The 14,716-nt window shown below is 49.5% G+C and overlaps 1 protein-coding gene across 8 annotated transcripts in view; it reads right to left on the reverse strand.

Annotated features, from left to right (window-relative positions):
• MTM1 (myotubularin 1) overlaps positions 1-14,716 on the reverse strand; it is a 70,624-nt gene that overhangs the window by 25,669 nt on the left and 30,239 nt on the right. For 7 of the 8 annotated variants that reach the window (XM_037511832.2, XM_054695507.1, XM_054695506.1 and 4 more), the window contains exons 5-8: positions 8,878-8,988; positions 6,797-6,898; positions 2,627-2,710; positions 60-209 (exon numbers count right to left, since the gene is read on the reverse strand). In XM_037511832.2, coding sequence (XP_037367729.1) covers positions 60-209; positions 2,627-2,710; positions 6,797-6,898; positions 8,878-8,988 — 447 coding nt within the window. Of the gene's footprint in view, positions 1-59; positions 210-2,626; positions 2,711-6,796; positions 6,899-8,877; positions 8,989-10,394; positions 11,865-14,716 lie in introns of those variants that run through there. The other variant, XM_037511830.2, reaches the window with a different exon arrangement.

The following is a 14,716-nucleotide window of genomic DNA, read 5'->3' on the forward strand; positions in this document are numbered from 1 at the left end:
CCACAGATCTTAGGGAATAAAAGACACTCCTTGAGAAAAAGACCAGTTGCAGTACTCACTGGAATTCGATTTCGGGATCTGAAAGCAGCCACTCTCTTGAGGTCGTCATCCGAGGCCTGGTAGGGGACCACCAGCAGCGCGGGGTACGTGTCGCAAAGCTCATAGCGCTTATTGATGAAAGTTATTCTCCAGTGGTGGTTGGGCAAGCCCTGCGAGAAGAGAGGGAGGCTGCGTCAGAGCCGCGGCACTTCGACCCTGCGCGTGGCCTTGACTCTCCTGTCTTCTTTCTAGCAGAGACTGCATGTGCCTTTGACCACGGGGTGGTGGCACCATTTGTAAGAAGGGAGCCAGCTCAATAATCCAGACAACATCAGAACACGAGACAGAACACTGGTGCATCCACAGTTCTAAACTACCCTTGGTAAACACTCCCGAACTTGAGACTGCTTTCTAGCACAACAAGCTCTTCCTCGCTGCTTGCAGATACAGATACACCCGAGTTCACCCCTCACCCGTGCACCTCCCCCACCCCAAAGACAAATACATCGCGTAATCATAACCCGCGCCTAAGTGAGGGTAGAAAAGACATCTGGTAACTTCCTCTCCCCACTCGAAACAGAATGAAGGCTTGAGTCTGCTCCAGAGTAGAAAGAGGCTAAGTTTATGAGGCAAGTCACAGAGGGGAAGTGAAGGAAAACCCCTCTGGGGAGGCCCATTTCGCCACCTCCTAAGAGCTTTACAATCAAGTTGTCTGCGGTTGCTGCCCGCCCTACAGTTTGTATGAGAAATACAGTCATTGCATTAGGAGCGGACTGCCGAGTAACAGGGACACTCGGATGATACCTCCCATCCTACCATCTACCCACAAAATTGTATCTGGGACTGACAAGATGCAGAGGTGGTGGAATATTCTCTCCCCATACTCACAAATACACAAATACACACACGGAAGTGAGCTACGTGGGTGCTTGCTTTGGGACAGACATTTGTACCTTTTCTTTAGGTCTTTTCTTTAGGTCCGTGGTCTACAGACCACGGACCAAACAGATGAGTCTGCTGCTGAGTCCGCTTAGAGCTCTAAGTCCCATCAGAAAGTTATAAGAAAAAAGATGGTGTGTAATGGCAGTCTAGAAAAGAGTACCTTCCACAGCTCATACACGCATGCCACTGTTTGCTTTCAAGCTAGAAGCTTTGACCTAAAAAAATAAGTCTTAATATTGTCAATAACATTCCCAAAGTCAGGTACAAATAACTTAACACATAATGTTACAGAAGTCTCCAAAACGCGCCTGAGGTTTGAGTGGTCCTTCTCGAGAGCTGACCCATGACGGGTCATTCAAATGAGAGGCGCAAACAGCCTTGGAAAACTCCAGCGTCTACAGCTGAGTTCTGGAAGTAACGGGGTGCACTACAGCACTCGTGCGCTCCCGCACCCCCTTCTAGGGCATCGATTCCGCTCATGACTCCGCACACCACGGATCAGACTGAAAAGGAAACTGGCCTGGGGGCTGGCAGCTAGAGGGGCTTTCTCAAGCCCAGGGCTCTGCGGCTTTACTTAACACTCCTGCCTTTCCATAGAAAGTAGCTGGTCTTGACGGGATCCTCAAAGGTCACTCAACAAAATCTCCCTATTATTTTAAGAGCTTTGTAGACTGAGAGTTATGAAAAAATTCACCATAAAACTCCTAGCTGTCCTCAAAAGGGACACACCCGAGACCCAGCAGTGTCTCTGGCTACAGAATATGCACAGGGGCTTCATAAAGATGCCCCAAGAGACCTTTGTCCTTGAGCAGCAACATGATACCAAGTCTCCTTCCTTTCTTTTTTTTTTAAGATTTATTTATTTATTTATTTATACACGCACTGGGCACAGTCAGAAGCGCGGGAGGGTGAGAGAATTCACCAGAGCCAGAGCGGGGAGCAGAGCAGGCAGAAGGACCGAAGCACACCGCTGAGGGAGCAGCGGGCGGCAGGAGGGGTCTGCGCACCATGTGGGACCCTCCTCCGGTGGCCGGGGAGCAGCCGGGGATCGAACCGGTACTGCAGAGGCTGCGGGCAGCCTCGCAACCCAGTGCTCAACCGCTGCGCCACCGGGGAGGCCTCCTTCCTTTCTTAGAGCAAATAAGCATGTACGCGGGTGAAGTTTCCCTAAGAGAGCAGTGAAGGCAATTGTAATAGTCATTCACAGAAGCTTTCTCGGAAACCTCATCATTACAGAAAAAGCTCAAATTCACTTGGCCCCATAATATCATTGATATTTAACCGTCAGCTAGTTAAACCTCCAAATATACCAACATACAGCAATAGCAACTCCCAAATAGTCAAGCAGGGAAGCTTGAGAGTTCTAGACCCCCAGTGTGTGCTCATTTCATGAACTACCACCCCACATAACTGCTGTTCTTCATGGAAGAAACAGAACTGTGGCGTCCGGCCTCCAAGGCAGCTTGAAATGGTGAAGGAATGAGCTAGTAGATTACATCATAATAGAGAAATAAAATAAGCTATTTTAGACCATGCCACTGAATGCATATTTAGCAAGGCTATTACTGATTCTCAGAGAGTATGACCAAGGACGTATCATGGTCATGTCTGGGATCTGCCATGTGCCACGCTAACTGTGACATACCTGCCTTCTGTATTCTTCAACTGGGTCATAAACTGTCCATCCATCCACGTTAAACTTTTCTTCATTTAAAAATGCAAATATTGGCTGGAAAAGGCAAAAAAAAAAAAAAAGGAAAAAAGAATTTCAAGCTCAGGGCGAAGGAATTAACAGTCCACTAATAGTATACTCTGCTTCACCAGATTTGCTCACCATAAAATCATAGCCCAAACTGAACCTTTTAACAAATAACCAGGAAAATTTAGACTAGACTTACGCTGCTTTCTACCTTGAATAGTAATTACTTTTGAAAACTCAATTTTCTATGGCTACAGACATACTTATGCATTGTTTTGAAAGGATGCGCCATAAAAATCAGATTTCCAGATTAAAATATGTCTGTGGATTTTAAATAGTATCAGCAATTGATCAAGTAAAAGACACACCCCCTCCCCCAAAAAGAAAGAAAATTCAGGAGTGATTTTTAAAGAGGGTGACTATCTCAAAGGAGCACAATGACGTCTTTAAAAACGTTCTCCTACACTGCAGGGCCCCATTCTGGGCCTGTGGGCAGCTGCAGACGGATTCTGTCCCAGGCCAGACAGGACCTTTGCCCAAAGTTGGCTGGTGATCAGTGCTGGAGGCAGCCCCCCCTCCCCCGCCCCGTGGATCTTGTGTAGGGCCTGGTCCTGTACCTGGCCCGCAGCAGGCCTGCTGGCATTTAGCCAGGTGCCACTCCAGGCAGAACCCGCCCCACCCCCACCAAGCCTGATCCCAAGGGCCACATGGACACAGCAGACCCTTCGGGAGTCTGGGCTAAGGCTGCCTCTGATCCTGATATTCCAGGGCTACTTTACTTTTTCTGAAAGTTATTCTGAAATGGTTCACAAGCCATCATGAAGAAATGTACAGGGAGGGCCCGGGCACCCTTCACTAGGCCTCCCCGATGTTGGCAGCTACCAGGACTTGAGTGCAACCTGAAAGCCACGAAAGGGACATTGCAAAGGTCGCTCCGGTGGGCAGCCCGCCTTCCAACAAGCAGGCCTCCTTTATTTGGCTCTGCTGTCAGCACTCGGGCATTTCATCAATTCAGAGTCCTACCAAGCAAAAGATTCCTTGCACTAAGACTTAAAACAAAAGACAATCGTGTAATTTTCCAGGATTAAAAATAATACAATGGAACATTTGAAAAATGTTAAAGGACAAAACTGACATGAAAATCTCCAATTTCACACTAGGTGTAAAAGCAGTTTAGACAAAGAAAATGTAAATTGTCATTTTAATTTAGCTACGTTTTACCACCGACGTACCTTGGAAGGGTGCGGATTATCTGAAATAACAAGATTTTAGCTTTCAGTTAATTAGCCTTATTTTTACATGACCCTATATAACTTGTGTGGAGTTGCTTGAGACAGCTAGATCAAATTTATTTTCATTTAGTAGAATCTGTAACTATTGAGCAATCCATGAGTCTCCTTCAAGGAGGGGGTGCTGTCTGTCACAGAATTAGGGTCCCTACATCTCATGAAGGCCCTTCACAGACAGCTTCCTTCCACCCAGAACTTGCTGTCTCGTGTTTCAGAACTGGGTGTTTGAGAATCAGACTCATAAAAATCAAGTATCATTCAAAAAGGAGACAGTTACAGAAGAGAATCATCTCCACAGCATTCGGAGGGCTGCATGATAAGCTCTGCAGTGCTTTCAAATGATCTGGCAGCCACTCAGTGACACAGCCACAGACCGGGGTGATCCTCAGGAAGATCAGGCCCTTCTTATGAAGCAAACAAACTACAGCTCAGAAAACCTGACCTTAAACATTCACTACCTACTTTGTTTCTGAAAGAATTTTGCAATGTTTGAACAGGAATTTAGTGAGCATTTTCTCTAATTTGATTTCTGAAATTGAAGACATTTGCCTTTTTTAAAGCTTCCATCTGCCATTTAAGGGAGCAGCAATGTCCAATTACCTCATTTTCATCTCACAGATTACACACACTTAAGAAACAAGACTCCTTCCCATAAAGGAAGAAGATGCTTTCATTAAAGTAGGGGAGAAAAAGTCTAAAATTTTAGAGAGAACCACAGGAAGCACTAAAATCTGGCAAAGTTCATCATTCTGAGTAACAGGTTCACAAACAAGTGATTTCAGCCTAATCCACGTGATGACAGTGAGCTGCTTCAGGTAGCTGCATCAAAGTACTGTAACCCCAAAACTTGACTGAAGGCTCATAGGTCGAAAGCAGCTACCATGTAAATTACCATTTAGACTTCCGTTTGTATAAATAATTCCCCTAGTTTGCTTTCTACCACATTTCCTGGGGAAAACGTTTTAATATTCCTGGGACACTATTACTTTTATGTATAAATTATTTATTTATTCAGCAAAGGCCCACAAAGTACATTTGAAATGTCATTTGAAACCATTTGGAAAAACAGCATTCTTTACACTCATCTACAATCAGAACCATTGGAGGCTGACATTTCTCCGGGTCACCCACTGTACCTCTTCTCACTGTAATTCTCTCTTCTGGCAATTTTGGCCACATTTATGAAAATGCCAATGATCACGTCCAGCCTACCAGACAAACCCCTCCTCGGCCGGAGCGCCAGGACTCACGCAGCCACCTGCCTCCTGCACGGCTCTGTCTCCAGGGGCTGGCCTGCGGACTCTCACCACTCAGCTGACCTCCAGCAGAGTGCACTGCCTCCTCTTCCTCCCTCCTATCTGGGATCCCCAGCCCGCCTGCTGGCCCCGCCACCTTCAACCCGGTTTCGTTATCCAGGCTGGATTCTTCTCTCTCTATCATCCCATCTGTCTTCTTAACTGTATTCAGTCAATCAACTAATCCTACTGATCTTACCTTCTAGATCTTTCTCGAATGTCTCTCCTATCCCTCTCCATTGCCCCATTTCAAGTCCTCATCAGTATGCACTAACAAAGATTCCCTGAAATGGAATCCTGACCCCTGTCGCCCTAGTCATCTGTTTGACTAGAAATCTCATCATGTCACTTTCCTGCTTAACCCACTTTAAAGGACCCCCTTGTCTTCAGATAAAAAGCAACGCTTTGCTGTGAGGGCATGTGAGGTGCTACAAGCTTAGGCCCGGCCTTCCCTCTCAGCACCATCTCTGGCTGCCACCACCTTATTCCTCCCACACCACCCAAGTGTGCGACCTGCTCTCTCCACACTAGCATACACTGCTCCAGTTTGCCAAGAACATGTCTGCCTGGCTAACACTCCTACTCATCTTTCAGGATGTGCCTTCTCTAGGAAGCCTTCCTGGACTTAACACCCTTGCTTTTTGTTCTCTGGGTATCCTACACAGGTGCATCTGTATCGTATGCACCTGTGTGTCCCCATCACCCAGAAAAACTGCTCCTGCAGATTGATACTGTAGACTGGGGGGCTTAAATAACAAACATTTATGTCTCACTGCATTGGAACCGGAAAGTCCAACGTCAAGGAACCAGTACGCTGGGGTTCTGACCAGGACCTGCTCCTGGGTCCTCACATGGTAAGAGGGGGAGCTCAGGTCCCTTCCTGTGTCATCACAACACTAGTCCCTCATGGGGCTCTACCCTCCGACCTCACCTAAAACTTATCATCTCCCAAAGGCCCCATTGCCAAATGCCAAAACACTGAGGGTGACAGCTTCAACTTGGGAGACTATGGGGACACGAATATTCAGCCCATAAAGCGGGCCCTCTGTGAAAGGCTTCAAGTGGAGAAAGACAAGTAAGACAGACACCGTCTTTAAAGGAGAGGGACAGGGCCGCCTGACCAGTGCCCAGGCAGAGAGCAAAAGGCCTGTGCCTGAGGCTGCAGACAGAGCTGTGGGCTCAGAGGGTGCCAGGCTACTTCTGGGCAGGTGGCCCTGCAGGGATGCTGGAGGCATCTGAGCAACCTGGGCAGGACGACAACGACTTTGGACACGTTAGCAATGACAGCAAAGGCACAGACAGCAGCCAAACCCAGAAGGTGTGTGGCTAGCAGCAAGGGCGGCAGCCTCGGGAGGAGACTGCAGGGACATGGGGCCTCTGTGGGGAGACAGAGCCACCTTAGCAGTGACGAGGGAGGAAGTGCGATGGTTGGGGCAAGGGAAGGAGAGTCAGAACTGGGAAGCTCAGCGCAGGAGAAAGGAAGGAGGAGACACCCAAGAACCTGCCAAGGAGAGGAGGATCCTGGAATTTACCAGACTGTGGGCCAGGGGAAAGGCGTATTTGGTGAGGATCTCAAACATGTCCCTTCTGCTGTGGCCTTCCTGCTTCAACGCGAACCTCAAGTTCCTCATGTCCTGGAGGGTGGAGGAGAAACGGGACAGTTGAGTCTTCAAGAAAGTCATTCTCATTAGCAAAACAGCCTTCTGTTCACCTCAGGGCGCACGGCTCACTTACCTGAGAGGACAGTTAGCCAAGATTACAGAGCACATGACATTGCTTTGTGTGATATTTTCAAATGTCCAGCTTAGCATGCGAACACACCCTTCACAGTCAGGAATGCAAAGACAAAGCAACCCACGCTACAGAGAAGACAGAGCTAGAACTCACTCTGTATGAAGAAAACCACGCCTAGTCCTGCACGTCATCCTCTCTATCTACTTTGACAGTTTTCTGCGATCACTTTAATTCCTAAATAGTATTTTATTCACAGAGCTTTGTATCTGCTATCAAATATAATCTCAGAATCATCAAACATGTCACACAATAGAGATGCGACCCCCTCATGCTTTTCCTTTAAAGTCAGTTTCAAAAAATTAGCAAATGATTGGCATTCCAAGCTCACAAACAAGTAACGTCATGTATTTTTATTATGCAATTTCACTTTCAGGGAGTTCCATAAAAACCACAAAAAGTGCCCCGTGCTGGTAATGCCAACGCCTCCAGGAACTGAACATTAATGCTCAAAACCAAATTACGCAGGCACCTTCAGAGAGGCAGCTCTGCAATAAGCAGGGAAACCTTTTAGACTGAATCCGGGCAAAATAAGCCCCTACCTTTAGTATCAATTTGTATTACATAACAACATGGATAGCATTCTCTTATTTTCAAAGATGGAGTTTTTGAGGTGCCTCCAGTTAATCAAGGCACTGTGACTAAGAGCTGGCCGACCGTTAGAGCCTCCGCATGGGGAGTGAGACAATCAGGCCCTGCCCTCTTAGGTGTCACCATCTTCCTATTTTTCAAAGCCCTTTTTTATTTATCTTGCGAGCTTTCTTCACGCTTAAGTCTTCGGCATGAAGGTCCAGCAGAGGCCTTGTCAGCCACAAGTCACCCCAGAATGCAGGCAGCAGCAAAGGAAGAGCAGAAAAGAGGACTCTCGGGGCTTCCAGCGAACGCCCCACAATCGGCCACTGCATATAAAGATGGCTGCCCCGGAACCTCGCCTGCTCCAGGGGCCTGGGCATCCATTTGAAAAGCTAAAACCAAAACCCAATTGCCACGTGTTCCAAGGAAATGGGATACTGGCTGCTGGGTCATGGTGCCAAGCGCTAGTCAAGAGGAGGAGTCATCATTTCGATGATTCGAGAGTTTGCGGTGGGTACGAGGAGTCTGGGAGCTCAAAGACCCGCGGGGGACCTCCCTCCCAAGGGCCTGGGCTCACATGACGACTCGATGGCATCATTCTCTGACTGCTCTGCCAGAAACTGAACTATTTCTAGATAAATGTTTATTCTGGTCTAGCCAGGACTCCAACAACTACTTGTAATGTAATGTGCCAGAGCGCCAGGCTTCAGGCAACTTCTCACTATGTGACTCTGATATAATTACTGCCGCATCTTGCCAACGAGAAAGTCAATGTGGAAGAGACGACCGCAGCTGACACGAACTGCAAAGTCCCCCTGAAGTCTGAGTCTGACCTGTGGGAACGGACACCGGGGAAAAGCTGGTGGCACAGGCGCCTCGGAGCCAGACCCTCAACCTACTGGCGCCCGTGCGAAAAGAGATGAAGGAAACCCCCACCACGGACCTGGCACTAGACCACAGTTCGGGGTCACCCCAGGGGGGTTCCAGTCCAACCTTCGGGGCCTGGTCTTCAGAGGTGATTGTACTGTTGGATTTGGGGTAGAACCCAAAGGTCTACATTTTTTGTAAGCTTTCCCAGGTACCTGGGACTGAGAACCATTGAGACAGATGACCTCCTGGTCCTTCCAGCTCTTTCCAGGACTGGACATTATAGATTATAGTCTTTGATTTTTTTTAAGCCTACATTAATTTTTCATTCAACACTAATGTGCCTTTTTTTCGTTGTGGAAGGAAGTACTGGATCTCTTACTTTACAGGTAATATCTAGCCCATAGGAGTTCTCTCCTCTACTCGTTGCGCCTCCCATTTTTTCAATTCTTGAGATCACACCCAGAGGAACATCAAGTATCAGAGTAGAATCCTGTAATGGACAAAAATACAAAAGTCAGTATTTCCATCAGTTAAATAAAAACAACAAAATCATATCAAAGCAATCGTATGCTTTCAGGGCATTTGCCTCGGTCCTTTTATCGGTTTCTGAACAAAAACATGGCCTACACCACACATGAAAGCGAGCTTGAGAACAGTCAGTTGCGCAACCCAAACACACGCCAGCAATGGCCGCTGTGCTCTGCCTACCGAATGAAGACTGGCCCCCTCGGTCAAGGGCCCGGATGACCCTCCAGCCTGCTCCACAAGCGTCTCTCCCACAACCGTCTGTGTTCCAGCTTACGTTGTGTCTAAATCAGGCTATGTGCTTTGTAGGGGACAGGGGGCTCTCTTTGTCTAGGATGAGAGCTCTTTCCCAACTTCCAACAGTCCCACTGTGGCTTAAGCTGAGCAAGCTCCACCTCTAAAGAAGCTTGCTTCCCAGTGAGATCAAGCAGGATGGACCACACTTCCCGCTTAGGAGCTCTGCACTGGCTCAGACTGCGATTACACCCCTTCCTTCGCTGTCCTGTTGCCACTACAGCAGAGACAGCTCCACAAAATGGGTGGCACCATGTTCCCCACCCACTTAACTATGGGCGCAGCTGAATGGCCAGGCGAAGCTCTATGACACAGAAGGGGGGCGGGCGGGCTCTGGACACACAGAGGGGGACGCACAGAGGAGAGGCACGTGAGAAGTGGGCGAGCTTGCTTCCTGGCTCTGCACTTGCACCCGGAGCTTGGGGGACTTGGAGAAGACACATGCAGAGACACGTGGAGGAGAGACCGAGGGGGGGGAGGCAGACAAGGGCAGCCTTTACCTTGATTTGTACCATGACTTTGTTCTTTTCCTTCCATACTGGCCTGGCCCATTCTGCCCCTTTCCTATGTGTTCCTGCCAGAAGGTGCCTTAGACTTGTGGCAAGCTTTTGGGCCCTGGTGGCCCTGCTTTGGGCCCACCCTATTTGACTGGGCATTTATCCACTAGGGGATGGGTGATGTGGGGTCTTTTATTGGGACACAATATCCTCTCCTGCTCTCCATTTCTATGCACAATAATTCCATTGAAGTTCTTTCACACCAAGTATGTTTTGTCTTTGTGCACATAGATGGCTGGACCCCATTAGAGCCCACAAGCTTGGGGGTCCCAGGGCTGCCCTCTGTCTGCACATTAACACCATAACGTGGCATAACAGTGCCCCCACCTGAAACCGAGCATCTGAAGCAGTGTTATCAGGCACAGGAGGAGGGCCTGAGCACAGCAGTGCCTCTCCACTGTTTTGTACCCAGGCTGGGTGCCAGGGACCCAAAAGACAGCTGGAGTGTGGGGTCACCAGTGCAGTGACCCACTCTCCTGGCACCATGGGCGCAGCAGCTAGCCAGTCTGGAATGCCTCACCTGTGCCAGGTACTGCGAGAGGGGCTCTGAATGCGTCATTTCACTTTACCCCACGACCTTTGTGTAAGTGAATCGCTCCATCTCCACACGTGGCCTCAGGGCTATAAAAAGCACTGGCAGCTTGCTTAGTAAATCCTGGAAAGATGGAGATGCAAAGCGAGGCCTGGGGGCACACATTAAAGGGCCATAAAAAACAGCCCTGCTTCTTGTGCTGTAATTTCACTCTTAAGCGCGGATTTTACAGCTGTCGTTCATCGGGAGAAAAAGCCACACGCCTGCAGATGCTCACTGGAGCCCGAGGTGGACAGCAGGGTGGAGAAAATTCCACTTAGTCAACTCAATGGACTAAGCATACAGCTATTAGAATAATTACGGCACATGGAAAAATAAGTTGAAGTGGAGAAAAGGAAAAAGGCAGCACGCGAAACACACCGCCACCGGCTACCAGGGAAAGACGGGTCGCGGGGCAGAACGGGAGAGGCCACGCTGGCTGCTTAATCCAGACTTTTCTTTAAACGCTGTGTTAAGCGACTTCGAAAATAAAGAAAAAATGTGAAAGATGTTCAGTGAATTTTTTGTTCATTGACAATATGCCCTTGGAGGGGGGGAGATGTAAATAAAACGGTTTTACCTTAAAATGCAATTAAAAAAAACCAAGCATTTCTTTGTAAAATACGAATATAGCATGAGTTACACAGAAATTCAAGGAGTCTATGGCTGGAGGGGGCAGGATTGGAACGCTGCTCAGAGGCACACGCGAAAGAGGGGCCATGCGCCGCCCGGAAGCGTCCCAAGGGCATTGTGCCGAGTGGACAAGCCAGTCTCCAAAGGGCATGTACTCTATGATCCATTCGCAACATTCTGGAAATGACAAACCGTAAAGGAGACCAGAGAAGTGGCTTCAAGGAGGGTGAGGGGAAGGGGGCTGGGCGACTAGGGGTGCCGTGGGAGAGTTGTTGGCAGCGGCAGGGTGGCTGTGTGTTTTGACTGTTGGTGGCAGTTACAGGAATATACCAGGGGCCGACCGTCACAGACCTGTGTGTGTAACATGGAAAAACAAGCAGAGGAAAACCTGGCAAATTTCAAGTGTGCTCAGAGCCTTAGTTAACTCTTTGTGCTAACCAACTTTCCGGTTTTGACAAAATGGGCAGTTACTGGAGAAGCTCGACCTCCCTGCAGCATTTTCTCAGTTCTTGAGAGGTCACAATTCCCAGATTAAAAGTCTAAGAGGGTGGCCATCAAGGTGTAGAGAAAAGAACACAAGCCCCAGAGTCAGAGCATGCTGGCTCGGAGCGGCCCCGTGACAGTTAGTACCTGGATGGCCTTGGCAGCCATTGTATGTCTGAGCCACATGACCCTGTAAAGTAGGGGTGGCCAGAAATCACAGGCTTTGGCCCCGGCCCCTGGCGTGGCGCGGGTCACAGGTGCCAGCTGTCATTACAGCCAAGACCATTTCGGCCTCTGCAGACGTCACCGTGCCCCACAAAGAGTCACTCAGCGGGAATGGCGAGCACCTGCCGGGCTTTCTATTTGTACCTGTAAGGAGGCGTTTCTTAGCTGTTGCCATGGGGTGGGGGGGGGGGCGACACCTCCTGATGTGACTGAAAGCCAAAGCCAAGAGGAAAAAGCAATGCCCAGTAGCTACGTGCAGCATGCGTGCCTATATGATGTGCCTACTTCTCTGTATGGGCCAGTCATTACAAACATACAGCACAGTCTGTTACCGCGCCCAGATTGCATCGCGTCTGTTCAACTAAATTCCTAAATGCTAGGCTTAGGCCTAAAAATACAGACACTAAATAAAAGTCCAATACTCTAATATCAACATGGAAATAAGAATACAAAAAGAAAAAGCAAAAATATTAAAAACAAGACGTGCCTTGCTGGGAAGAATCAAAGGTGCTCTGGGTTTGGTCCCCAGTGTCAGCACAACCGTGACCCCAGCCAGAGACGTGAAGAACACAGGGGGGCTATGAAATGGACATTTTCAGTTTTAGGCCCACTGGGTGTGAGGTCACAATAAATGAATCAAATGCAAAGATCCAAGAGGTCGCAGGAAACACAGAGCTGGAAGAGCCCCCAGAGGCCCCTAAAGCTCGAGATGTCCAGAGCAAAACTCGCGGCAGGCACTTCTCTCTCCAAACGACATCTTCCTGCTCAGCGGCTGCCACTCCGTCTACCTGGACACAAAAGTCAGCACCCCAGAGTCATCCCGGACACCCCCTTCTCCATTATCCTTAATCCAGTCTCCCATGTCGACCTCCTAATCAACGTCTCCAACTCTCCCAGCAGTTTCTCTGCCCTCAAGACACAACAGCCTGGGTGACCTTGTACAAAAGCCAAAGCTGATGCCCTCGTTGCCCCACTTCAGCCACTGTCAAAGGCTCTCACTCTCAGCTCTACAAACTTAAATCCTTCACAGGGTGTACAAGGCCCAGGTCTGCCCCATCCACCTCTTGGCTCAGCCCTCAACTGTCTCCCCAGCTCCAGAGGGCCACGTGGCCATCTCTGCACGGCCCCTTTTTGTCACAGGGCCTCTCTCATGCTGCTCTCCAACCCAGGCCCCGCCAAGCACCTCGAGAAGTCTGACTCATTTTTCAGAGCACACTTAAGCATCGTTTTCTCAAGACCATTTCCCAGGCTCCTCAAAATTCTGGCCTCCTGAGCTGTTCCAGGCGCCTCTCACCATAGCTCAGGGTTCTCTACTGGAGCAACTGCCAGGTTACTGGCTGCCAGACCCGGTAGGACTAAGGCTGCACGAGGGAGCTGGCAGGACTGGGCTCCAGCAGATCCCGGCCCCTGGAGTGCACTCCACCGGTGCTCAAGCTGGCCGGGGTGGAGCAAGCTGGGGCCGCAGCTACGGAAGGAGGCGAGAACAGAACTGGTAGGAACAAAACCTGAAGTGCAGTGAAGGCAAAAGGCAGAAATGGGACAAGAGCCTCGATGTTCCGAGGAAAGGACATAGAAGGAAGGCGTCATCACCCTGGGGGCCGCTATGGAGCTGAAGGTCAGGGGACTCGCAAGGCCGCTGCCACAAGCAGTGACAGGGGTTCCAACAGGGAACTGAAGCCACAGCACAGGAAGTGAAGGAGTCGCTGCTCCGGAAGTGGCAGCGGCAGGCATCTGGTTTTCGGGAAGCCTGGCGGAGTAGAGGAAGAGCGAGGAGAGGAGTGTCAGGGAGCAGGGATACAGGAGGGGGCTGGAAATTCAGGAGCCTTGAGCAGAGGAAGACAAAGCAGCGAGGGGCCCAGAGGCTGCAGAAGAGAAAGGAGGAACTCAAGCAAAGGGCGGCGCTCTGGAAGAGACTCGAGCTGGGAGCAGAGGAAGGGATGGGTGAAGGCAGATGCGCTGCGCTGCCAGGAGATGTCGGGAGGTCAGTCTGAGATTCAAAGATGTGCCAAAGCAGCGGTCAGACCCCTTCTGAGGTCTGCAAGCTCGGAGTTGTGTGAAACGAATTCATTCCATCCACTCCGCTACTTTCAACTCACGTTTCTGGAAATTACGAATGGGTATGAGAACAGGGAGCAAAGGAACCTGGGGTTTCAGCAGAAACTGCTTTCTTAAACCTGCAAACAGCATTAATCTTGCAGCGGCAGCTGTTTTAGGACTGGATGTTTGAAAGAATCCGCAGAGTGTGGAGCCTGTGGTCCCAGCGCGGTTCTGCTTCATGGACGCAGAGGGAGGCCTTATTACTGCGCTCACTTTAGCATTATTTCACCTCCTTTAAAAGGAAGAGATGCCAGACGCACTAGGCAGAAGGACCTTGAAAAGGCCAATCCTGAACTGTCCCCACAGTATTTTCTTGAAATGGAATGCTTTTTGTTTGTGCTGGGAATGAGAAAGGAATTCCGGTCTGGCTGTCCAATGTCCACCTTCGGCTCCCTTCTGGGTGCTGGGTGAGCACAGCCAGTTATGGTGACTATGGACCCGAAGGCACCAGGCTGTTAGCTGCTCGGCACTGGGTGCCACGATACCTCACGCCTGTCAGAAGCAGGTGTGTGAGCCACGGAGGTTGATGGCCATGTGGGCTTCCATCCAGCTCGATTCTCCAAGTCCTGTCTCTCTGCTAGTAAGTAAACCATTAAAAATTAAAGGAAACAGACCCCATCACCCTGCCCCCTCACAGAACGCCTTTGCTGGGTAAGCTGACATGCGTGTTGTGTCTCTACCTGGGGCCTGAATGGTGTTCCACGACCGCTGGCTCGTGCTCTGCCTGGAGAACTGAATCACTATGCCTCTATCTTTTAGAGAAACCTTCACAATAAATTTCTCCATGAATTTAATCCAGGAAGAACATACTATTTCTGACTTATCACTGAAAG

This window comes from Talpa occidentalis, unplaced genomic scaffold (assembly GCF_014898055.3).
Source record: "Talpa occidentalis isolate TD23 unplaced genomic scaffold, MPIMG_talOcc4v2.1 talOcc4.15, whole genome shotgun sequence".
Classification (NCBI taxonomy): Eukaryota; Metazoa; Chordata; class Mammalia; order Eulipotyphla; family Talpidae; genus Talpa; species Talpa occidentalis.